Source organism: Notolepis coatsorum (genome assembly GCF_963971535.1).
Source record: "Notolepis coatsorum genome assembly, chromosome: 15".
Classification (NCBI taxonomy): Eukaryota; Metazoa; Chordata; class Actinopteri; order Aulopiformes; family Paralepididae; genus Notolepis; species Notolepis coatsorum.
This window is the reverse complement of record NC_140179.1, coordinates 20,095,091-20,120,881: the sequence shown is the minus strand read 5'-3', so window position 1 is coordinate 20,120,881 and position 25,791 is coordinate 20,095,091. Positions and strand designations below refer to the sequence as shown.

Here is a 25,791-nt window from a genome sequence, read left to right as displayed (position 1 = left end):
TTGTAAATGAGAGCTGCTCTCAATGATCTTTCCAGGTAAAATAAAGATTGAATGGGTGGCCGGGTAGCGCAGCGGACTACGAGTCTGTCTACCACCACAGAGACAGTGGGATCGAATCCAGCTGTGGTACTTCCGGCTTGGTCGACCGTCCATACTAACACAATTGGCAGTGTCAGCGGGTGGGAAGCCGGCGAGGGTGGGTCCTGGTCGTTGTAAAACAGCGACTCCTACAGGTCGGTCAGGGCGCCTCCACACGTTACACTCTCCCAGTGAGAGTCCGCGCTGCCAGGTGAAAAGAAGTGGGGATTGGCTACACATGTGTCGGAGGAAGCATGTGATAGTCTCCGCCCTCCCAGACCGACGGTAGGGGTAGAGTGCGCAACGACCAGGTAGGGGATAAACTGTATGATAGCATGTACAGTAGTGCTGTATATATGGTATATATACATTTATATATTTATATTCACTGCATATATATAAGATAAGATACGATGATCCTTTATTAATCCCCTTGTGGAAATTCGGGTGTCAAAGCAGCATGGGGGGAGGGGGGGATACAGAGCATCACAGTCCTATACAGTACAGTATCTATATACATATTGTGTATATAGATACAGTGTATGTATATGTATATATATCTCCATATCTATCTGAATATACCTGCATATAATCCTTCTATATATCTACTTATACACCTGCATATAACCCATACAACTCTCATTAACGGCTCTGCGACAGCATTTCTTACCAAATGATTTTAAGGCCTAATCATTGTCACTATTACATTTACTAAACATGATACATAGATATTAATGTACTTCTCTCAAGGACACGCATGTCAACATAAAACATTACTAGTTTGTGCCAGAGTAAACCACAAAGCTTATAGTCACATTAGTTATTTCCATTTCAGTGTATAAAGATTGCATTTCATCATTTGACTTATTCAAATTATTTACCTAGATTCCTTAAAGTCTTAAACCATGCCTTTCTAAATAATTACATTTATTTAATACTAATATCAACTATTTGCAAGTTCTCTTTCATTAATCCTGTGAGTTTGGCTATAAATCACTTCAAATTTAATATCATTCTGTTCCCCTCATTGAACACATCATTTCAGTGATAATTGTTGTTTAATCAAAGTTAAATTGAATATAGACAATTGCCTTTTAAAGTTTTTTCAATACATTCTTAATCCATATCAAATCCTCCCCACTGTCTGTGTCTCTGTTTATCAGAAGAGTTCACTTCTCATACCTCTGTGAGCCACAGCTGTTGACCTGCTTGTATGCAAATACTCATTGTCAGCTGTCCCCCTTTCCAGTTTCAGTCCCAGCATCTCCTGATCCTTGAATTACTTAGTTACAGAATGAGTTATTATTAAAATATATATACTTTATTATAACTGGCATTTCAAATTAAGTTGTATTTGGTTTCTATTATAGCAATTTACTTTTCCAAAGTAAAACGGCTTTCTGTAATATCTATTTTTCCAGCTACTTCGTGGGCGGTTTCATCTGTCTCTGTTCATTGCACCAGGGCCTGATAAATCACACTCTAATGTGGTCAAACCTGTTTCTTTGTGTATGTTCCTTTGAAGCTGACTTAGGTGTCTGTATGTAAAGTTGGTATCTCTGTTGAGACACCCCTGCTTGCATGATACTTATTTGATGATCACAGCGCATGAGCATCATGCACCCAACGCCGGAAATAATGCAGTGTTGATCAGTTTATAAAAAATATTTAAAATGTTTATTAGCAACGCCGGGCTTTCAAACCACCCCGGTTTTGTGTGTGAAACCCACGTGCATCTGTGAGTACCTTTGACATTTCTCTGTGATAAATTTAGAACAAACAGTTCGTAAATAACCAGTGCTTCAGAGTGAATGTTCCTATGGCTAGTTAGCTCGAGCCAGCGACTGCTGTATTCAAAGCAAGGCGTGCATCAGCAGTCACGAAAGGGGCTAATTGATCCCTACCCCCTTACACATATGCAGGTGTATAAGTATGTATATAGAAGGATTATATGCAGGTATATTCAGACAGATATGGATATAACTATGCGGTAAATACAAATATATAAATGTATATTATATACGGCATATACAGCACTATTGTACATAAAGATATGATGTATATTATTTTTACTTGCTCCCAGACAAACCAGAGGTGAACCCACGGAGCCTGGAGGTCATGACCTCTGGGTACTACTATCAGGGAGCATGGAGAACCCTCGGAGGGGTCACAGGTCGCCAGTTCAGCGACGCAGCCGCCATCTCGGAGTGTCTGAGAGACAAGGAGGTCCACATCTTTGGTGACTCCACTGCAAGACAGTGGTTTGAGTACTTCAATGCAGCTTTACCAGGCAAGTGTTTACTGGCTGTGATATCTTTAAGGGGTAAGCTAGTGTTTACTGGCTGTGATATCTTTAAGCGGTAAGCTAGTGTTTACTGGCTGTGATATCTTTAAGGGGTAAGTTAGTGTTTACTGGCTGTGATATCTTTAAGGGGTAAGTTAGTGTTTACTGGCTGTGATATCTTTAAGGAGTAAGTTAGTGTTTACTGTCTGTGATATCTTTAAGGAGTAAGCTAGTGTTTACTGGCTGTGATATCTTTAAGCGGTAAGCTAGTGTTTACTGGCTGTGATATCTTTAACCTGTTAAGCCTGTAGGTCCCCAAATTGGGGGACCCTGCTTTTCTTTATCATAAATCGATCAATAGATACCGTATTAGATCCCCAATTATCATATCATGGGGTATCATTGGAAAGCCACACTCATTGGCTACAACTCTGTCCAAACCTTTTCGAGATCGCCAAATGATTGACGGAGCTAAAGCCCCCGGAGGTCGGTGGTGGTAATGTGTACTTTGGCGTACGCCTCACATATCGGCATGTAACTCGAGAACCGCTGAACGGATTCTGTCACCTGAAAGGGCAATTGACAGGCAAAAAATAGGGCTATAATTCGATCTATATATTGTATTAAAGGAAATGCACACCCAAGCCGCTAGAGGTCAGCAAAGTGGCGCGTCACGAAACGTCCTCATGAGGGCCCACATGTGGGCCCTTGGATGTTAAAAGGTAATGTTTTAATTATTTATTTTTTGTGCCAAGAGTAAAGACCATAACCGTATCAAAACAGCAGGCAAAGTGTATATTTTCATTTTTACCGATGTTTTGTAAGATTTACCGAAAATAAGAATTTATCGGAAAAATGCTAATTATATCTCTTTTATCGTAAAACCATGAGGAAATTACTAAATCCAGATTTAATCCTGCCATTGGAAAGAGGAGCATTTTCTATCAATAGATGTATGATTTGGCCATAATAAGGTCAAGGTCAAGTTCAAGGTCAAATATGAATTTATAATTAAAATCGATTATCATTTATTACTGTATCTACAAATCCTTCTGTTTAATCATCTTCCCTTTATTCATTTGCTTAGATTTTTTTTACACTTGATCTCAATAAGGTGGTGAATGAGCTCAGTGAGCAAGGTCGGTTTGCTCACAATTGTAACATAGTGTTATTCACCGACACAGATGCAAAAAAATATCATCATTTATATTCTCCTTTTTTTCATTACAATTTACTCAAGCCTAGTAACAGACACAATATTTCTGACACTGGGAATACAAGGTCCCTAGATGTTCCTAGATACCAAGAACATGCACATTTTTGCAGATGACCCTTCTCTCTCACACCCAGCAGCAGATGCAGGAAAAGACAAGTACCATCGCTGTCAACTCTACTCGGCTTGGACTTAACATCCACAGAGGGAAGAGCAAGGTCATGAGAATCAATGCTCACAACACATCACCCATCATTCTGGAAGGAGAAGTGTTGGAAGAGGTAGACAACTTCACCTACCTGGGCAGCATGGTAAACAAGCAAGGTGGAACAGATGCTGATGTGAGAGCCAGAGTGTGGCAAGGCCAGAGGAGCCTTTCTCCAACTAAAAAACATCTGGAGCTCAAGAGACATTTCCATCACAACCAAGATCAGGATCTTTAACACCAATGTGAAGTCAGTCCTACTCTATGGCACTGAGACCTGGAGGACCACTGTCACCACAAACAATAAACTACAAGTTTTCCTAAACACCTGTCTGCGCCGAATCCTCCAGATTCGCTGGCCTAACACCATCAGCAACAAAGACCTGTGGCAACGAACACAACAACAGCCAGCAGAGAAAGAGATTCTCCAACGGCGTTGGAGATGGATTGGCCATACACTCCGTAAACCATCCCTGAGCATCACAAGACAATCTCTCAGGTGGAACCCCCAAGGGAAAAGAAAGAGAGGCCGACCACGAAACACCTGGCGCCGAGACTTGGAAGATGATGCCAAGAAGATGGGACAGACCTGGGGCCAGCTTGAGAGGTTGGCTCAGGATCGGGATGCTAGGAGAACCCTTGTTGACGGCCTATGCCCCAAACGGGGTAAAAGGCGTAAGTAAGTAAAGGTAAACACAACCATGTTTCTTCACAAAGCCATCGGGGGGGGGGGGGGGGTCATTTTCCGACGCTGCGATCATTACTAACACATGTCTTATGATGGGGTTCGGTAAAGTAGACGTAAAATACACAACCATTATGTTTCTTCACAAAGCCATCGAGGGGGGGGTCGTTTTCCGACGCTGTGATCATTACAAAAGCTTGTTTTATGATGGGGTTCGGTAAAATAGACGTAAAATAGACATTACCTTTGTCAGAAGGTACTCCACTCTCGCTCCAAGTGTCTTGAATCAGAACAGGATCAATACATATAACGTTAGGCAAGCGATACCGGAGTCTCATGGCAAGCACAGAAAGACTCAGAAGAAGCTTCTATCCCCAGGCCATCAGGTTGCTCAACGAACAATAACACTATGCGACAACCATCAAATGCACTCACAGCACACACATCCACACGCACACACTCACTTTAAACAAACAACTCACTGCAGCACCCACTCTACACACTTTAGAACACCTAAACACACTTTATATTTATTGGCAAAGAATTTGCACTACAACCCATACCTCAGTACACCTTACTGTAAATTGTACCTAAATTGTATCTCATCCCATTTCTGCTTTGCACTATATAGTAGATTGTATATTAGTATATTGTATAGTATATTGTATGGTAACTCAGTTACTTCTACTCTGCATTGAACATTGTACATATGTACATACTGAACACTTGTGTCTACGTACGTGACTTCTATTTTTACTTGCTATACTTATTTTATTTTATACTTATCTTTTTGTCTAGCACAGTCTCTGGAGCGTAACAGAAAGAAGCATTTTGTATAAAAGTATTCTGTACTTCTGTATGACAACTAATAAAGAAACGTTAGGTGGCCCTCATCCGTTGTCTTCTTCTTCTACAGTCTGCTCGGGCCAGACTATACCACGTAGCCCAATAGGTTTCCTCATCGGCCGGTTTGACTATAGTATTTTTATGATTTACCAGAAGTGCTGAGTCCAACATAGTCTGGTGGAAACACACCTTATTGTCCATAATCATCATCCATATAATCTGTTTTGTCTTCTTCATAATATCCAATAGTTCGCTCTGGGGCGGCGATCGCCATTGTCGAACGTTAGATTGCTGTAGTTTGCTCAGTGCTGCCATGCCACTGCTGCCACTGCTGGGAGCGCCCTAGTGATCTGGTTACTCTCAGCCCATGCAGTTCATAAGGTAGGCAATACTGCCACCTGTCAGGATTCAATCGTCATTGCAGGCCCCAGCCACACTCACAAGGCCTGTGTGAGTGTTTAGAATAAGAAAATAGAGAAAAAGGAACGAGATATCTCGTTTTTGGCGCTCAACCGCTGGCTCTCAAAAACAAGATATCTCGTGATTGGTGCTCAATAAGTTAAAGAGTAAGCAAGTGTTTATTGGCTGTGATATCTTTAAGGGGTAAGCTGTCCCCCTCCACGGGAGCCACCTGGCGACCTGCCCGGCCTCGGCTTGTCCGGATGGGAACGGTGAAAGTCGGTGATCAGGGCGGGGTCCATGATGAGCTGGCGGGAAACCCAGCTCCGTTCCTCGGGACCGTATCCCTCCCAGTCCACCAGATACTGGAATCCTCTGCGTCGGATGTCCAACCCTCCACTGTGGGTGTCCATCCACCATCTCGGGAGGAGGCGGATCTGGGGCAGGAGGCATCAAGGGACTGAGAGAGACAGGCTTTACACGGGACACATGAAAAACAGGATGGATCTGCATGGAGGCAGGAAGCCTTAGACTCACCGCCGTGGGGCTGAGCACCTTCCGGATCTCGAAAGGGCCGTCGAACCGGGGGTTCAGCTTCTTGGCGGTGAATTGAAGTGGAAGATCCTTGGAGGATAACCACACCCTCTGCCCTGGTTGGTATGCCGGTGCTGGGGTCCGGCGTCGGTTAGCTCCCCGACTGGCGCGCTCTGATGCCGGGTGCAGAGCAGTCCTGGTGATCTCCCAGATGCGACGACACCGGTGGAGATGAACCTGCACGGAGGGAACTGCCACTTCCGACTCCTGTGCCGTGAAAAGAGGGGGTTGGTAGCCCAGAGATACCTCGAACGGCGAGAGGCCGGTGGCGGAGCTGACCAGGGAGTTGATGGCGTCCTCGACCCAGGGGAGGAACCGGCTCCAGGATGCAGGCTTCTTGGCGGCAACACACCGGAGAGCAGACTCCACACTCTGGTTCATTCTCTCCGTCTGCCCGTTAGTCTGTGGGTGATAACCAGAGGAAAGGCTAACAGTGGCCCCCAATCCCTTACAAAAAGCCCGCCATACCTGGGAGGTGAACTGGGGCCCCCGGTCTGAGACGACGTCCTGGGGAAAACCATGGAAGCAGAACATGTGGCTCGTCAGGAGGTCCGCCGTCTCGGGAGCTGATGGAAGCTTGGGTAGAGCCACGAGATGGACCCTCTTGCTGAAACGATCCACCACTGTTAGAATGACTGTTTCCCTGGGAGGGAGGAAGGCCAGAGACGAAGTCCAACGCCACATGGGACCAAGGGCGGCTCGGAATGGGAAGTGGCTGCAGCAGGCCGGCGGGTGCTTGGTGAGAGGCCTTGCTGCGGGCGCATTACCGTGCAGGCCAACACGAACTCCCTGACGTCGTTCCTCATGGTGGACCACCAGAACCGTCAAGCCAGAAAGGAGAAGGCGCGGTGGACGCCGGGGTGGCAGGCAAACCGGCTGGTGTGGCCCCATTGGAGAACCCGGGACCGGACAGAGTCGGGGACGAAGAGGCGACGAAAGGGTACGTTGCTCGGAGCAGGATGGAAACGTAAGGCACGCTTGACCACGGTCTCGATGCCCCAGGTGACCACTCCCACCACCCTGGCCTCAGGGAGAATGGGAGTTGGATCCTCGGTAGTTGGATCCCCCTTGGAGTGTAGCCAGGACAGAGAGTCGGCCTTCGTGTTGCGGGACCCAGAGCGAAAAGTCAAAGATAAGTCAAACCGACTGAGGAAACTGGCCCACCTTGCCTTCCGGCCGGATGTACGTCATGTTCTTATGGTCAGTCCAAATGGTGAACGGTTCCTCTGCCCCCTCCAGCCAATGACGCTATTCCTCCAAGGCAGCTACCACTGCCAACAGCTCCCGATTCCCTATGTCGTAGTTCCTCTCAGCAGGAAGGAAACGACGAGAGTAAAAGGCGCATGGATGGACCTTCTGGTCCGTCGCTGAACGCTGAGACAGGATAGCCCCTAGTCCAGTATCCAAGGCGTCCACCTCCACAATGAACTGCCTCTTGGGGTCTGGGTGGAGCAAGCCCGGGGCGGTGGTGAATCTGTTCTTGAGGGAACGGAACGCAGTGCAGGCCGCTGTCAAACGGCAGGGAGGGAGAGGTCAGCTTGGTAAGTGGCTCCGCCACTTGGCTGTAGTTCCGGATGAACCTCCGGTAAAAGTTCGGAAGCTCTGTAGCTCCTTCCGAGAAGAGGGCTCCGGCCACTCTACCACAGCCTGGATCTTGCGGGGGTCGGCTCGGGTCTGACCACTCTCCACGATGAAGCCAAGGTAATCAACGGAATCGGAGTGGAAACGGCACTTCTCTGCCTTAACGAAGAGCCGGTTGCAGAGAAGACGCTCAAGTACTCGGCAGACATGATGGACATGCTCCTCGAGAGTCTTGGAGAAGATGAGGATGTCGTCGAGATAGACCACCACAAACTCATCGAGCATGTCACGAAGGACGTCGTTCATGAGCGCCTGGAATACCGCCGGGGCGTTGGTGAGGCTGAACGGCATTACCAGATACTTGTAATGACCCCTGGGAGTCTTGAAGGCGGTCTTCCACTCATCGCCTTCTCGGATCCGGACCAGATGGTAGGCACTCCGGAGATCCAGTTTAGTGAAGACGGTAGCCTGGGTGAGGGGCTCAAAGGTGGAGTTCATGAGAGGAAGAGGATACTTGTTCTTGATGGTGATCTCATTAAGTTGGCGATAGTCAATGCAGGGCCGGAGGCCTCCGTCCCTCTTCTTAACAAAAAAGAATCCGGCCGCCACCGGGGAGGACGAGGGCCGAATGAGGCCTGCTGTCAAGGACTCGGAGATGTACTCCTCCATCGCTGCCTTCTCAGGGATGGTCAGACTGTAAAGGCGGCTGCCGGGAAGGGAAGCCCCAGAGCGGCGGTCGATTGCACAGTCGTAAGGCCGATGAGAAGGAAGGGCCTGAGCTTGCTAAAAACCTCCCCGAGATCATGGTACTCAGGAGGGATAGTAGAGAGGTCTGGAGGCGGGACACTAGGGGGGCTCTGGGGTGACGGGCTGGATGCAGCCTGAAGACACTGGGCATGACAGGAGGGGCTCCACCCCATGATGGTGCCGGATGGGGAGGACCAGGCGATGTGGGGCTCATGCTGCGCGAGCCAGGGACGACCCAGAACTACTGGGACAGAAGGGGACCTGGTAATAAAGAACTGGATTCTCTCAACATGATTACCAGCAATGGTGAGGAGAACAGGACAGGTGCGTTGAGTGATGCTGGCCAGGCGGTGCTTGTCCAGCGCGAAGACCTCCAAGGGCTTCTCGAGGTTCTCAAGAGGAATGTTAGCCTGGGTGGCAAACTCAAAATTCAGCCCCCGAGTCAACGAGAGCACCCACGGTGACCCGCTGGTCTGTCCAGGCCAGGATAACGCTCGTCAGATGGTTAGGTGGTGCTTTTGGCCGGGTAGGACAATTGTAGACTCTGTGTCCCATAAGGCCGCAGTAGAGGCAAAGGCCGGACCCGGGCCTTTGCCTCTACTGCGGCCTTATGGGACACTGAGCCTCCCGTTCAGCTGCTTGGGTCCCTCCCTGGTCACAGGCTGGGAGGTGAAGGGCCTACCAGTCGAGGGGGCGGCAGGACGAGCAGCAGTCCAGTCATGAGTGTGGGAGAACTAGGGGACGGTTGGGGGTCCCAGTCTGGCTCGATCGCGCCTTCTCTCCCGGAGGCGTCCGTCGATGCGGAATGGCGAGGCTGATTAGGGCCTCGAGCTAATCTGGCTCCTCCCGGGTGGGGAGCTGGTCCCTCACAGCCTCGTTGAGACCCCTCAGAAAGGTGAGACGAAGCGCTCTGTCGTTCCAACCACTCTCGGTTGCAGCCAGTCTGAACTCCAGCGCGTAGTCGGTGACACTGCCACTGCCCTGCTGGAAGGTGCTCAACCGGGCTCCAGGATCCTGGCCACAAGCTGGGTGGTGGAAAACCCTTCGGAGCTCTGCCACAAAATCTGAGTAGGAAAAACAGAAGTTAGCCCTCATGGACCAGGAAGCAGTAACCCACTGTGCTGCTCGGCCTGTGAGCAGGTTAGTCATGTAAGCCACCTGGGCTGCCTCCGTCGTGAATCTGCTGGGTTGATGAATAAAAACTAACTCACACTGCATGATGAACGTGGCACAGTCCTCGAAGTTACCGTCAAACAGTCGTGGGCTGGAGAGATGGGGCTCCAGGGGAGCGGGGTTGGGAGGTGCAGGGTCAGACGCGGCAACGGGAGGTGGTTCGGCTGGGACTCCTGCCAATGGTGGGTTTAAAAGCAGGGTGTTAAATGCTGCACTGAGAGCCTGCAACTGGTGTAGGATATCTGCCTGCTGATTACCCTGTGCAGTCTGCTGGGTGGTTAGTACGTCCAGAGAAGTCTGGAGTGGCTGGACCTGGGCCCGGAGGCCCTGCACAGCAGCCGCAGTCGCCTCTAGCTGTTGGGTGTGGGCGTTGGTCAGCTGGATCTGACCTGCCAAGGCTGTTTGTGTCGGCTGGGGTTGACATGGTCGGGTCGTAATGTTATGGTTTGTAATCAACCCCAACAGCACAACACAGACAGGTAGTTCAGAGTTAGCCAAAAACTAAGGGCGTATTTATTTTCACAAACAGAAATGTGCGACAATTATGTTACTCCAGTTGAGGGGAATGTCCCCTTAGCAAAGTTGGGCTCTGCGGCTCTGCAGCTCTGTCTTTAGCAAAGTAGACTCTGCGGCTCTGCAGCTTTGCAGCACTGCAGCTTTATGCTATCCCACTCGAGGGGAAAAAAGAAACGCAGAATGTCATTAGTACAAGGCAGCGTCCAGTAACAAAACAATACAACAATTCTTCAGTGTTTAACGAAACACACAAAAAACGGACGAAGACAGTGAGTCCAGGACAAAAATAAGGATATAAGTTCAGAGAAAAATAGTCTTCCGAAAGACTCACCAGAAGCAAGGTCGAAGTCGAAAACGAGGCAAGGGTCCACGGTGAGGCAGAGAGAGAAAACAGCAACAAACTCCAAGGGACGGCGGAGAAGCGAAACGTCTCGCACTGGAGAAACACGAGAGGGAACAGCAGTAGAGTTGGTGGTGACAAAACGACCCGACAATGAATGTTCTGCAAACCGTGTATAAGAGTCCTCCCGACTAGCTGTTTGGAAACTCCTCTCAGGTGCGTGATGGTAATTGACGCTGAGAAGCGCGCAGTGCTGGGCCAGCCCTCACATAAGCTAGTGTTTACTGGCTGTGATATCTTTAAGGAGTAAGCTAGTGTTTATTGGCTGTGATATCTTTAAAGGGTAAGCAAGTGATTATTGGCTGTGATATCTGGGGTAATCAAGTGATTATTGGCTGTGATATATTTAAGGGGAGAGAGAACGCTAGATATTTTCACTTGTTAAAAGAAATCTTGCCAAGTGTTAAAGTTATGTGATGTATACGATTGCATTTAACTGTATAACTGTTTCCACAAGAGGGCGCTATAGGCGGAGCTATTAATGCTGGCGCCAGGTAAGAGGTATAAAAGGAGATGTTAACTCCCCCTCTGTCTCTTCCCATCTACCTCTCATGGAGAGAAGGTCTCATGTACTAGTATGCTCAATGTGATAATAAACCACGCCGATTAATGGCTGAAGTGAGAGAACCTTGTCGTCATGACCAACTTATTGTCGCCCCATAAGTGACTCTGTCAACACCAAGCCAAATTTGTTTACTGCACTGGCAGATTATTTTACTTGTATGTGCTTACAACTAGTTTTTATTTCTCGTCAGAACATTGGTACATTGTGGAGTTCTGTCTCCTGATTGCATAAAGTGGGAACGGGATACCAGAACATGTATTTTGTGTTTAGTGCAGAGCGGAGGGACTGGGAGACCCATGTTACTGACCAGACACTCTATATGAGTGATGGCTGTTTACTGTAGAGTGGAGGGACTGGGAGACCCATGTTACTGATCAGACACTCTATATCAGTGATGGCTGTTTACTGCAGAGTGGAGGGACTGGGAGACCCATGTTACTGACCAGACACTCTATATCAGTGATGGCTGTTTACTGCAGAGTGGAGGGACTGGGAGACCCATGTTACTGACCAGACACACTATATCAGTGATGACTGTTTACTGCAGAGTGGAGGGACTGGGAGACCCATGTTACTGACCAGACACTCTATATCAGTGATGGCTGTTTACTGCAGAGCGGAGGGACTGAGAGACCCATGTTACTGACCAGACACTCTATATCAGTGATGGCTGTTTACTGCAGAGTGGAGGGACTGGGATACCCATGTTACTGACCAGACACTCTATATCAGTGGTGGCTGTTTACTGCAGAGTGGAGGGACTGGGAGACCCATGTTACTGACCAGACACTCTATATCAGTGATGGCTGTTTACTGCAGAGCGGAGGGACTGGGAGACCCATGTTACTGACCAGACACTATATCAGTGATGGCTGTTTACTGCAGAGTGGAGGGACTGGGAGACCCATGTTACTGACCAGACACTCTATATCAGTGATGGCTGTTTACTGCAGAGCGGAGGGACTGGGAGACCCATGTTACTGACCAGACACTCTATATCAGTGATGGCTGTTTACTGCAGAGCGGAGGGACTGGGAGACCCATGTTACTGACCAGACACTCTATATCAGTGATGACTGTTTACTGCAGAGTGGAGGGACTGGGAGACCTATGTTACTGACCAGACACTCTATATCAGTGATGGCTGTTTACTGCAGAGTGGAGGGACTGGGATACCCATGTTACTGACCAGACACTCTGTATCAGTGATGGCTGTTTACTGCAGAGTGGAGGGACTGGGAGACCCATGTTACTGACCAGACACTCTATATCAGTGATGGCTGTTTGTTTACTGCCGAGTGGAGGGACTGGGAGACCCATGTTACTGACCAGACACTCTATATCAGTGATGGCTATCAGAATGTAGAGCTATTATTTTAACATGTCGACCACTTATTTTAACAAAGAAAATACCCATTACAGCACCCTTAAAGGCAGGCTTTCCCAACGTCGGAGCTGGGAGCTCCCCAAACTGAGACGAACGAGACAGAATGCTCCTGATGAGCAGGTCGGCACCTTGCATGGTCGCCTCCCCCGTCGGTGAGTGAATGTGTGAGTGAATGGGTCGAATGTGAGGAACAAAAATTGTAAAGCACCATTTACCATTTATTTACCATTTTCTAAATAAATAAAGGGGCGACAGTGGCTCAGGAGGTAGAGCAGTCATCTGGTAATCCGGAGGTTTCCGGTTCGATTCCCGCTCCTCCCGGGCAGCGTGTCGAAGTATCCTTGAGAAAGACACTTGATTGATTGATTGAAAACTGTACATTGGATTATCGACGAAACCTTACGTGGTCCCAAGAAGAAGGTCTCTGTATTACTGGGTTAGGACATTTACTGTACATTGGAGGGGGTTGGGTGAGGACATTTACAGGGGCCAGTTTCGAATCGCAGTCTCTCGTAGGTGCTCCTTGAGAGTGATTTTAAATGTGGGTAGTGATTCACATTCCTTTACAGCTGTGGGTAGGGCGTTCCACATTGATGTGGCATAATTGCGAAACGCGTTTAGTCCCTTGTTTGAGCCGAATCTGGGTTTAACATGATTTGTGGAGCTCCCTCTGGTGTTGTGGTCATGGTATTCACTGACCTTTGGGAAGTATTTTGACATGTTGTACATGGGTACCTTAGTCGTGTAGTATGTGCGGAGCAGCTGGCAGCACCGCTCCAGCATCTTTTCAACCTCTCCCTGAGGCTGGAGAGGGTGCCCCAGCTCTGGAAGACCTCCTGCATTGTCCCGGTGCCCAAGAAGGGACGTCCCAGCACCCTCAACGACTACAGGCCAGTTGCTCTGACGTCACACGTCATGAAGACGTTTGAGAGACTGGTCCTGCAACACCTCAAGCCCCTGGTGCGTGACTCCCTCGACCCCCTGCAGTTTGCATACCAGGCAAACATCGGGGTGGAGGATGCCATCATCTACATGCTCCACAGAGCGTACACGCACCTGGAGAAGCCGCGCAGCTCAGTGAGGATTATGTTCTTTGATTTCTCCAGCGCCTTCAACACCATCCAGCCGTCACTGCTAGCGGAGAAGCTCTCCGTGATGCAGCTGGAGCACGGCTTGGTGGCCTGGATCAAGGACTACCTCACTGAGAGGCCACAGTACGTCAGACTAAAGGACAGTCAGTCTGACGTACTGGTGAGCAACACCGGCGCCCCCCAAGGAACTGTGCTGTCACCCTTCCTCTTCACCCTCTACACCTCAGACTTCTGCCGCAACTCAAGCGGGTGCCACCTGCAGAAGTTCTCAGACGACTCCTCCATCGTAAGCTACATCACCGACGATGATGAGGAGGAGTACAGAGCCCTGGTGGAGAGCTTCGTGGGGTGGAGCGACAGCAACCACCTCCAACTCAACACCAGTAAGACCAAGGAGCTGGTGGTGGACTTCCGGAGGGGCAAGAAGAGGCCCCCCCCGATTCCCATCTCCATCTGAGGGGTGGATGTGGAGATGGTGGACTCATACAAGTTCCTTGGACAATAAACTGGACTGGTCGGACAACACAGAGGCCCTCTACAGCAGTGATTCCCAACCTGGGGTCCGCCAGGGGGCGCAGGGGGTCCGCCAGACCACAGATGATTTGAGGTCTTTTTTTTTTTTTTTTTTTTTTTTTACCTCTTTTTTTTTAGAGAAATATTTAATTAGCATATTTGTATCATCAGAAGCATGAATAGTCTCTCCACTACAATAAAAAAATAAAGATAAATAAATAAACATCTAGACATGATTTTTGAACGTTAACAGTAGGCTACCGGGTAGCCGCTAAAACGCGAATCAGTTGACTGTATCACTTTCTGTAGCTAGCCTAGCACGCTAGTTAACTTTCTCGGCTCGTCTGCAGTCAGCCGCCAGAGGCGAAAATGTGTGACAAATGAAAAGGAGATGATGGCAGCTCACCTGCAAAAAAAGTTAGGACCTACAGCAATCGCGAAAATTACATCACCATGGGCTTCACTGAGGGACCAGACAAACGACCTGAGTGTGTGATTTGTGGAGAAAAGTTGGCAAACTCGAGCCTGAAGCCCAGCAAGCTGAAGAGACATCAGGCGTCTAAGCACCCAGAAACCGTTGGGAAGGATCCGGACTTTTTTCGGAGGAAAGAACAGTCTCTCAAGGCGAACAAGCCTGTTGATGTTAGAGTAGCGTGGAGCAGGGGTGGCAGTGATTTACAGAAGGCTACCGAAGCCTCCTTTGAGTGTTCGCTTTTAATTGCAAAAGCAAAGAAACCGCACAATATTGGCGAGCAGCTCATCAAACCAGCCTGCATCAAAATGGTTTAGAAACTGTGCGGCCCACAGGTGGCGGATAAACTAAAATCAGTACCACTCTCGAACAATGTAGTGAAAGACCGAATTGATAAGATGTCAAGTGATTAAGTAGGGAGATCCCCCCTTGAACGGCCCTTCTAAGGTTTCTCTCCTCCACATTGCCTGTGGAGCTTTTTTCCCTATTGTTAGGTTTTAGTGAGTTTTTCCTTACCTTCGCGTGGGGTATGTCTGGGAGTGCTTGCATTCTTTCATTTATTTGCATTCATCTAAAAAATGTTTGGACCCTATGGTGTTCTTGTTCTGTTCTTGACTTATTGTTATGTTGTCTTCTTGACTTGTTTAAAGAAGACCTGTACGGCCCATGGGGACATTAACGTGTGTTGTCGGGCCCTATAAATAAATTTGATTTGATTTTGATTTGATTTGATTGCGAGCAGCAGCTGTCAGAAAAGCTTAGAAAGGTTTGCCATTTGCCATACAACTTGATGAAACTACAACTGTCGCAGACGAGGCTGTGCTCATCGTTTATGTGCAATATATCGAAAATGAGGATCTGAAGCAGGACATTCTCATGTCAGTCAACCTTACTACCACCACTCGAGGTGAGGATATTTTTACTGCAGTGGATTCTTACTTCATTCAACATAAATGCAAACCGTTCACCATTAGGGCCTGATTTGAGAGGATGAATACAGGATTTGAATATTGGCCAAAATTTTGAAATACATATGGTGCAAGATTAGATTTGTTGATTGAAGGCACAAGTCAAAGAAGCATAGTGGGTCTAATTATGATACATATGCCTGTGTATAAGCAGTTTGTTATTAAAATGACAAAAAAAAGGTATTAAACCCAGCTAGGACAGATTCTCTCTGCTACTGATTGGAATTTCCTGTCTCATATTTAGTTTAATTTGTTGCATTGATTTGTTCCATAAATGCAAACCGTTCACCATTAGGGACTGATTTGAGAGGATGAATACAGGATTTGAATATTGGCCAAACATTTTGAAATGCATATGGTGCAAGATGAGATTTGTTGATTGAAGGCACAAGTTAAAGAAGCATAGTGGGTCTAATTGTGATGCATATGCCTGTGTATAAGCAGTTTGTTATTAAAATGACAAAAAAAAAGTATTAAACCCAGCTAGGACAGATTCTCTCTGCTACTGATTGTAATTTCCTGTCTCATATTTAGTTTAATTTGTTGCATTGATTTGTTCCATAAATGCAAACCGTTCACCATTAGGGCCTGATTTGAGAGGATGAATACAGCATTTGAATATTGGCCAAACATTTTGAAATGCATATGGTGCAAGATGAGATTTGTTGATTGAAGGCACAAGTCAAAGAAGCATAGTGGGTCTAATTGTGATGCATATGCCTGTGTATAAGCAGTTTGTTATTAAAATGAAAAAAAAAAAAAGTATTTTATGGTATCTTATTAGGAGGGGGTCCGCGAATTTTATCAGAGATGTTTGGGGGTCCCTGGGGGGAAAAAGGTTGGGAACCACTGCTCTACAGGAAGGGACAGAGCAGGCTGTTCTTCCTGAGGAGACTCAGGTCCTTCAATGTGTGCAACAGACTGCTGCAGTCTTTTTACCAGTCTGTTGTGGCCAGCATCCTCTTCTATGCTGTGGCATGCTGGGGAGGCTACATCAACTCAAGGGACACCAACAAGCTCAACAAGCTGGTGAGGAAGGCTAGCTCCGTGGTGGGAGTCGAGCTACCTAGACTTGAGGTGATGGCAGAGAGGGGGATGATAAGGAAGCTGGCTGCCATCATGGAGAACCCCTACCACCCCCTCTACGACGAGCTAGTCAAGATGAGAAGCTCGTTCAGCCACAGACTCATTCCCCCCCGACACTCAACTAACCGCCTCGGACAGTCCTTCATACCAGCGGCCATCAGGCTCCACAACAGTGGGCAGCGACTAGCAGCCTTCAGGCTCCACAACAGGGGGCAGCGACAGCGACTGCTACCAGACATTGACCTGGGACTCATAGGAACCCAAGGAGGACAACATACACTACCTTAGGCTTACTGCACCTTATGTGGATACTGTGATACTGTGATACTGTGAATAATGTATATTTCAGTGGATACCGTGATACTGTGAATAATGTATACTCAGTAGATAGTAAATTATAACACTACCTTATGCATACTGCACCTTATGTGACACTGTGAATAATGTGAATATTTCTTCAGCTAGTCAGATAGTAATTATATTGACCATATTGATCAATTGTTTACACTGCCTGTGTTGTTTTTTACTCCCTGTACACTGTGTTGTTTTACTACCTGTACCCCCCCCCCTCCCCCCATGCTGCTATGATGCCTGAATTTCCCCAAGGGGATCAATAAAGGAATATCTTATTTTATCTTATCTTAGTGTATCTTGTAGACCAGGCCCATTGCAAGTTGCTGTACTCTGTCGTCTACTCTAAGCCATCCTAGGTTGTCAAAGTGGGCAGGGGTGAGGTGGGTTCTAGGAGTAAGGTCAAGCAGTAGTCTGACCAGTTTGTTTTGTGATGTTTGTAATTTAGTTTTTAGCGCCTTTGAGGTGCTTTGGTACCATGAGGTGCAAGCATAGTTGTAACTGAGGGGTACAATTCCCTGACTGTATTGATAAGTATGGTATCATTAAACCACTACCGTCTTTATGTACATTCCTACTGGCCATACAGTACACAGGTATCTAATGATGAACACTTCCCCACAATGAATCGGTTCTACACAAAGTTGTATTTAAGTATTTATTGCAGCAAAAGGTACATAATATACTTTACTTTACTTCACTTTGAATGCGCTTATAAGGCAAAGGAATGTGCGTAGGCAAATCAATAACGAATGTCCATTCTCATATTACGCAGGAGGTAATCATACAACCTGAATCTTAGGGAATTATATCTATGGTACACTAGTAATATAGCGGGAGATACTGGAAGGGTCCCCCCGGTTGTAAGCCAGCAAGGGTAGAGGGTCTGTCGGTAGTAGAGCCTGGGTCAACGATGATAAGGAGACTCCGAGTACAGGAGACGGTGCAATAAGATCTTGATCCACAGACGAATACAGCTGTTCTCCGTAGCATGTAGCTCCACATGGAAGAAAGCTAGCCTGCCTCAGGCTTCTGAGGGGCAGACTCGACGTGGCTCCTCACAGGGTAAATCCCACACACTTGTGGGTGTCGGCGATTCTCCGCTCCATTAATTACAGGACCAAAAGCAAATATAATCCAGCCGAAAAGGGCTATGCAGTCGTCGGGTAGATAATCCAGTGTACATATCCACACGGTCCTCGTCTAGGGCTCCTCGGGTGAAAGCGCCATGATAAGCAGCCCAGCCTGGATAAGCACTCTAGCTGATACGAAGAAACGTTGGTGATGCTGGTCACTGTAGAACTTTAGCCGCACGATACACTATACACAAATAGACTATTACTGACTTAATAGAATAGGTCGCACTCGACGGTACAGCGTTAAACTGTGACAATTCAGTTATTAATTCGCACGCGGTCTCAATGCTCTATTTGGGGCCAAACAGGCCATACTTCACCGCACGTCGTATCGTGGGTGAGGCTTCAACTTTAGTTACTAAGACTTCTGACTAAGTGCTTCTGTATTCACCTGCGCCGTATTTATACGCTTAGGTGAATAAACTAGTACCAGCTTTATTCCAGTCTCATATCCTTGCGCAATACCGTTCATGTCCAGGCATGTCCCCGGCGGTGACTTTGAACCTGACTTTGGAGGCATGGCCTTGGCGCCTGTGGACCGCTGTCCAATAGGAGAATGAAATATTATGGTCTGTACTAGGCTAAAGGGATATTCCGTGTATATGTACAAGGAATATACAAGGGATATCAAACGATATACAAATATTATGCAATATATATCAATCAATAAATATATATATTCGGTTTAATCTGATCCTTTGTAACAATAGTCGTAGTACCCTTGAATGAGTGTGTCGTATATTCCATGTACATTTCTAGGTTAATTACAGTATACACAGGTTTCCTAAGCTGGATGGAGGAAATAGAATGTGGAATGGTTCCCCCTTATGACGGGGAAATAAACTGTGCAGTCAGGACAACCGAACTAGGATTCAAAATAATATTTATTGCCAGAGGCCCAAAAGGTGTAGAGAGCAGGTTATTACATACAGGGATTATTTCATATTCCATCAAACATGATGCACAAAGGGTTGTTGATACTTATACATACTTTGAGCCCATCATATTGGCTGTTCACATCAAACAAGTCTGTACACACATATTAGTCATGTTTGTAAATTAAATGAATGTACTGTGCAATCACATGGTTCACCTGGTCCAAGATTAACTACCTTTACATTTACACTATACAACACAAAACAGTGGTTCCATGGTTTACTCACGTATTTGCAAAGCACATTCTCTGGTGGGCGCGGCGGTTGGAGGCTCAGACGGGGGTGTCTGGCCTCCTGAATTAGCACTGTGTTCTGGTTTTTATACTAGCCATGACCTCACAAGTTTAGACTGGGTTTAACCAATCACAGTTTCATCTAAATATGGAGTTGTTCCAATCAGGTGTCTTGATACTAAACCAAGAGGCCTGGGTCTGCCTCTTCCAAATATGGTCATGTCATTTTCACACCCGGCGTCCTGCTGTTTGTGGCAGAGAGGCTAATTCCTCAAGAGTAATTTCTTGTATGGGCAGTTGAATAATTAAACATTTCTAAGATTTATCTTCAGTGTAATGAGTTACATATATCCAGAACTAAAACAATGTAGTCGTTATCCATAGTTTAATACCAAACATTCTATATAAGATGACAAAACCTGTATTTACCAGACTGAACTAATGATATAGAGATTTGCAGATTATTTATATAAACATTTCAACAGAGAATTAGCAGAACATATTTCATTATCTTCACAGACAGTTGAATTTGTAATGACATTAAAATATCCCTTTTTTATCTAATAAGTCAGATTAGTGTGATATTCAATGTGTCCTTCAGTTGGCACTAAGCACTAATGTGCTACAGATAGTTAAACCTTTTACCTTGATTTATGAAATATGACTGACATGTTCCTATTTGTATTGTGTGAAATTCATGATGAACATTTCTACACATTAATATCCTGTTGTCTACACCATATACATCCAATATGCTCTTTCTTAAGTCTTAAGGATCTTCTGACCTCAGCGGCCCCACTCAGACCCCTGGAATGTGGCTCTGAGTTTCACAGATAAGCAGTTGCTCTGGTGGGGGGTTGGTTCCTGTTGGCGATACAGTTTAACATAGTGGGGGTCGATTGGCTGTTCCTGTTTCTGCTGTTATCTGATGCCACTGTCACCCCCAGCTTTGGCCTGGTGACTACACAGCGTTCTCTGGTGAACTATTTACGATGTTTAGCGTAGACCAGTCAGTTTAAATTGCCCCCAGGATCTAACCCCCACCCTGTTATCTGGCATTTTGGTCACCCAACAGTTTACACATTGCACATTAGTTTATCATTTCCAAGTCAATGTTACCACAAGTGCTCCTGCCAGAGTCTTTACCCCTAACTGCTCCCGATGAGCAGGTTGGCACTTTGCATGGTCGTCTCCGCCGTCGGTGTGTGAATGAATGTGCGAGTGAACGGGTGATTGTGAGGAACAAATGGTAAAGCGATTTGGATAAAAGCTGTTGTATGAATGCAGTCTATTTACCATTTATGTTGTCAATTTCAGAGCTGAAGGAGATCAACCTGCACAATGACAGGCAGGTGGGGCCGTTCATGGCGGTGGACACCGGCCGCAACATCCTGGTGACGTACCGCTGCCACGGCCCCCCGATCCGCTTCAACAACGTTCCGACCAGTCAGCTACGCTACGCGGCCAACGAGATCGACGGCATGGTCGGGGGCGCGCACACGGTGGTGGTCCTCAGCGTCTGGTCCCATTTCGGCACGCTCCCGGTCGAGTTCTACATCCGCCGGCTGAGGAACATCCGGAGAGCGGTGGCGCGCCTCCTGGACCGCTCACCCGCGACCACGGTGGTCGTCCGCACGGCGAACCTCAAGGCACTCACCCTCTACGAGACCATAACCAACAGCGACTGGTTCTCGCTGCAGCGCGACAGGGTTCTCCGCGCCATGTTCAAGGGGCTGAGGGTCCACCTGGTGGACGCCTGGGACATGACACTGGCCCACCACCTGCCCCACAGCCTCCACCCTCAGCCCCCCATCATCAAGAACATGATCGACGTTCTGCTGTCCTACGTTTGCCCGCAGAAGAAGGTGTAACAAAAGGGCACATTTCTATTAGAAAATCTGATTAAAATGTAAAACGTGCTCGGAGAGATCATGAAGAAGACGGAGCGGTAAACATGCATTTCAGTTCAGTTCAGTTATTTTTTATTTTGGGTTTTGGACACATAACAATGGTCATTCCATAAATCGCCAAAGTTTTACCAGCTGCTATTGCAGCATCGTCCAATTGTCCGAAAAGGGCTAGGGAGAAGCACTAGGCTTGTCGGGCCCTACCCCTGAAGACTTACGTTTTATTTTATTTTTTATATTTTTTATATTTTTTCATTTACATACATACATAGTACTACATACATATAGTACACATTACATTACACACATATAGTACACATTACAGTACACATTACAGTATATATATAATAGTATATATAATAGTATATAGTACATAATAGTGTATACAACACATATATAATGTGATATGAGATATATAGTACATTATATATATAATATAGTACCATAATATAATAGTATATAGTGTAAACATAGTTTAATATAATATACAAATTATAATATGATTATATAATGTAATATGATATAATATACAATACATTATCATATGTATTTTTTTTATTAATATGCAATTAAAGCTAAAGCACTTCTTCCCTTCTGTATCTGATTTTTTTTTATTGATTTATGTTTTCACAATATTTGTGTTCATCCTCTAGCGGGGTCGACAACCATTTTGATTGGCACGCAGCACCCATTGACAACCATTTTTTTCTTATTTTTTTACTTCACTTTGAATATTTAGCACTGGACTGTTGCCGCATTTATCTTGTTGAAATCCTCCCACAGGTTATTTTTTGTAAGTCGACTCTTTTGCACACCCCTATGACATGTCAAATCACCTCTTGAACAGCCATTGGCTACACTTTTTTCATTTAGTTTGATTGAGGTGTGTCACACCGTGTGTGGGGCCTCCCGCTCGCATTTCCCATTGTAATCATACACAGTGCCGCGGTTGCGTTCTGCATAGTTGTAGATGTCATGATGGCAACCCCGCTAGCTAAGAAAGCTAAGGTAAATGAGCTTTATGTGTGCTTTATGTTTGGAAAATGTTCTTAATGACAACGATTGTTAACTTCATAGTTAACTGCTAGAGGAAATACAAAGCTTGCATACAAAGATGTCCCGCTCTACTCCGCGGTTAGGTGGCTACGCTGTGGAACAGTTTGTCGGCTGCTTTGATAAAGAAAGGCCAAGACTACCCGGGCCTTGAAATAAAGCCCGAGCCCTGCCCGAGCCCGTGAACTTCAGGCCCTGCCCGAAAATAAGCCCGACTGTAAATAATATTTTAAGCCCTAGCCCGCGTGAAAACCAGAAAAAAAAAAAAAAATTATTATTATTATTATTAAAATATAATTTTTTTTGTATTTGTTTTAAATATTCGAAACACGGTTTTATATGAAGGTAATAAATAAACAAAACTAAGAAGCATTTACATAGCCTGTTTCGCAATGCCGTCTCTCCCAGTGTTCGCTTATATAGACTGACTCTCACACATCAGCCACGTAAAACGTATTGAAGGCTATAGAATCTTCTTTGACACACACACACACACACACACACACACGACACACAATAGCCTACTCAGTCAAACAAACAAACAGAAAACAGAAATCAGATTTCGAGCAGAGCAACGTAATGAAAATCACAACAAAACAAGTAGCGAGTCGCGACCCAGCAAATAGTAAACATCACTCACCACTACGTCAGCAACGCGTTGAACACCGTTAACAAAACCGGCTACATACATCCCAAGAACAAATTAAAACGTTTGCCAACTGGCTATATTCCAACACAACCAATCGAGTTGAACTTGTCCCCTGAGTTCTCCCTGCACGCTGCAGTAATTACATCCAAATGTTTCTCTGGCGCAAAAGAGAAAGTGAATCTTAAAACGAAGGTTATCATATAACCCTAGTTATATGAAAAAAAAAAAAAAAAAAAAAAAAAACAATAATAATAATAAAAAAAAAAACGGCGGTGCCCGGGCCCGGCCGAGCCCGAATTATTTATTAAAAAAAAAGCCCTACCCAGCCCGAACCCGCCGGGCCGGGCCCCGTCGGGCCTGGGCAAGGTTGCAGTGCACTAGTGTATACTTATTACTAGGGATGCTCGATATTGGCTTTTTTACCGATACCGATATTCCGATATTGTCCAACTCTTAATTTCCGATACCGATATCAACCGATATCAACCGATACCGATATATGCAGGGTTCCCCCCCCCCCAAAAACTGAATAATTTCAGGTAACTAATAATTTCACTGGATATATATATAACAAATATTGTTTTTTTCTTTTTTTAAACCGATACCGATATTTTCCGATATCACATTTTACTGCCGATATCGGCCGATAATATTGGTCGGCCGATAGTATCGGACATCCCTACTTATTACATGGCGTTTTCACATTCGCCGAAATGCTTGCTTGTGATTGGTCAATAGCCCCCCGACTGCGGTCATTATTTTTCAATAATGACCGCAGATTTTTCAATAATGACCGCAGAGCGCAGCTGTTCGCAATCAAGCCCACTGACACACTGTTTCAGTGCAATTAGACACTGCCGTGCCGGCGATGACAGGGGGCGGAGCGCGCAGAACACAGCGGAGCCAGAACACAGAGGCTGCCCGCGATAATAATAATCACTTTATTTGGGCTGACAGAGCCACAGAACAACTGCGATTTGTCAAATGAATTAGGTATATTGTTAGTAAGTTAGCCATGTAATAAGCGGGATAATGTATAGCGCTGCACTGACAGCGGAGCCAGAGGCTGCCCGCGATAATAATAATCACTTTATTTGGGCTGACAGAGCCACAGAACAACTGCGATTTGTCAAATGAATTAGGTATATTGTTAGTAAGTTAGCCATGTAATAAGCGGGATAATGTATAGCCTACTCGGTCATTGTCGCAAAATAATTGACCTTCACTACGTTTAAAACACCTCGGCGCGGCGCCTCGGTATTTTAAACTCCGTGTCGGTCAATTATTTTGCGACAATGACCTCGTAGCCATACATTATCCCTTACATATTCTGCTGCATTAATTATATGTTTCTTATTACATGGCGTTTTCACATTCGCCGAAATGCTTGCTTGTGATTGGTCAATAGCCCCCCGACTGCGGTCATTATTTTTCAATAATGACCGCAGATTTTTCAATAATGACCGCAGAGCGCAGCTGTTCGCAATCAAGCCCACTGACACACTGTTTCAGTGCAATTAGACACTGCCGTGCCGGCGATGACAGGGGGCGGAGCGACGAGCGATACTATTGGAGACAGAACACAGCGGAGCCAGAACACAGAGGCTGCCCGCGATAATAATAATCACTTTATTTGGGCTGACAGAGCCACAGAACAACTGCGATTTGTCAAATGAATTAGGTATATTGTTAGTAAGTTAGCCATGTAATAAGCGGGATAATGTATAGCCTACTCGGTCATTGTCGCAAAATAATTGACCTTCACTGACGTTTAAAACACCTCGGCGCGGCGCCTCGGTATTTTAAACTCCGTGTCGGTCAATTATTTTGCGACAATGACCTCGTAGCCATACATTATCCCTTACATAATTCTATGCTTAAAATGAAAGAGAGTAATACTATATATTACTATACTGTGTAAATTCTGTGTTCACTGGATGAGAGCATCTCTGAAGACTCTCTGCCATAGCTCTGAGGAGTCGGGATGGGAGTTTTCACAGATGGCCTCGCAAGCACTGCCTGGTTACCAGGTTAACCCTTTGCAGGTTCTGTTAAGATAGTGTGTGGAGGGACTTTCTCATACTTGAAAAACGATGTAACTGTATGTAACGCAAGTAAAGGAAAGGGGTAGACACTTACTGTACACGTACAGTAAAATGATTGGATAAATATGTACTGACGTGCTAAAACGTTGACTGGCTAGTGAAATTTCATCACTGTATCTGAACCAATGACAATGAGGTCTTGAATTCCTTTATAAAGGCTAACTCACTTCATCTCAAGAGAGTTTTTTTTTGTGGAGCTGCATTCTGATATATTGTAAGAAGAAACCTTTTACTTATAACCATGAACTGTGCATTTATTGTAATTTTGTATTTTTAAAAAATAAAACCTTTTTGAACCAACTTCGTATACATTCTTCTGACCATTCGGGTAAGCATTGAAATGTTTTGCATTGTAACTTTACCCATTTTTTAAGCATGATGAAGCACTCATTGTCACTCATTCCATAAGGACGTAGAATAAACATTTACAATTTTTTTTTAAATGGTCCATTTGCATGTTCTTGGTATCTGAATCTAGGGACATATATGGATCAGTGTCAGAAATAGTGTGTCTGTTACTAGGCTTGAGTAAATTGTAATGAACCAAAGGAGAATATCAATTCTATTTAAAAAAAAAATTATCTTTGACTGTAAATAACACCATGCTAAAATTGACCAG

At 45.8% G+C, this 25,791-nt stretch overlaps 1 protein-coding gene across 1 annotated transcript in view; it reads left to right on the top strand.

The window, feature by feature from the left end:
* The window catches only part of LOC311241963 (NXPE family member 3-like), a gene marked incomplete at both ends in the record, with an annotated part of 64,194 nt that extends 42,865 nt beyond the window's left edge, over positions 1-21,329 (top strand). Inside the window, 2 exons of the mRNA XM_084330921.1 lie at positions 2,162-2,368; positions 20,776-21,329. Of these exons, the coding sequence (XP_084187047.1) occupies positions 2,162-2,368; positions 20,776-21,329 (761 nt within the window). The remainder of the gene's footprint in view (positions 1-2,161; positions 2,369-20,775) is intronic.
* Positions 21,330-25,791: the final 4,462 nt, after the last annotated feature.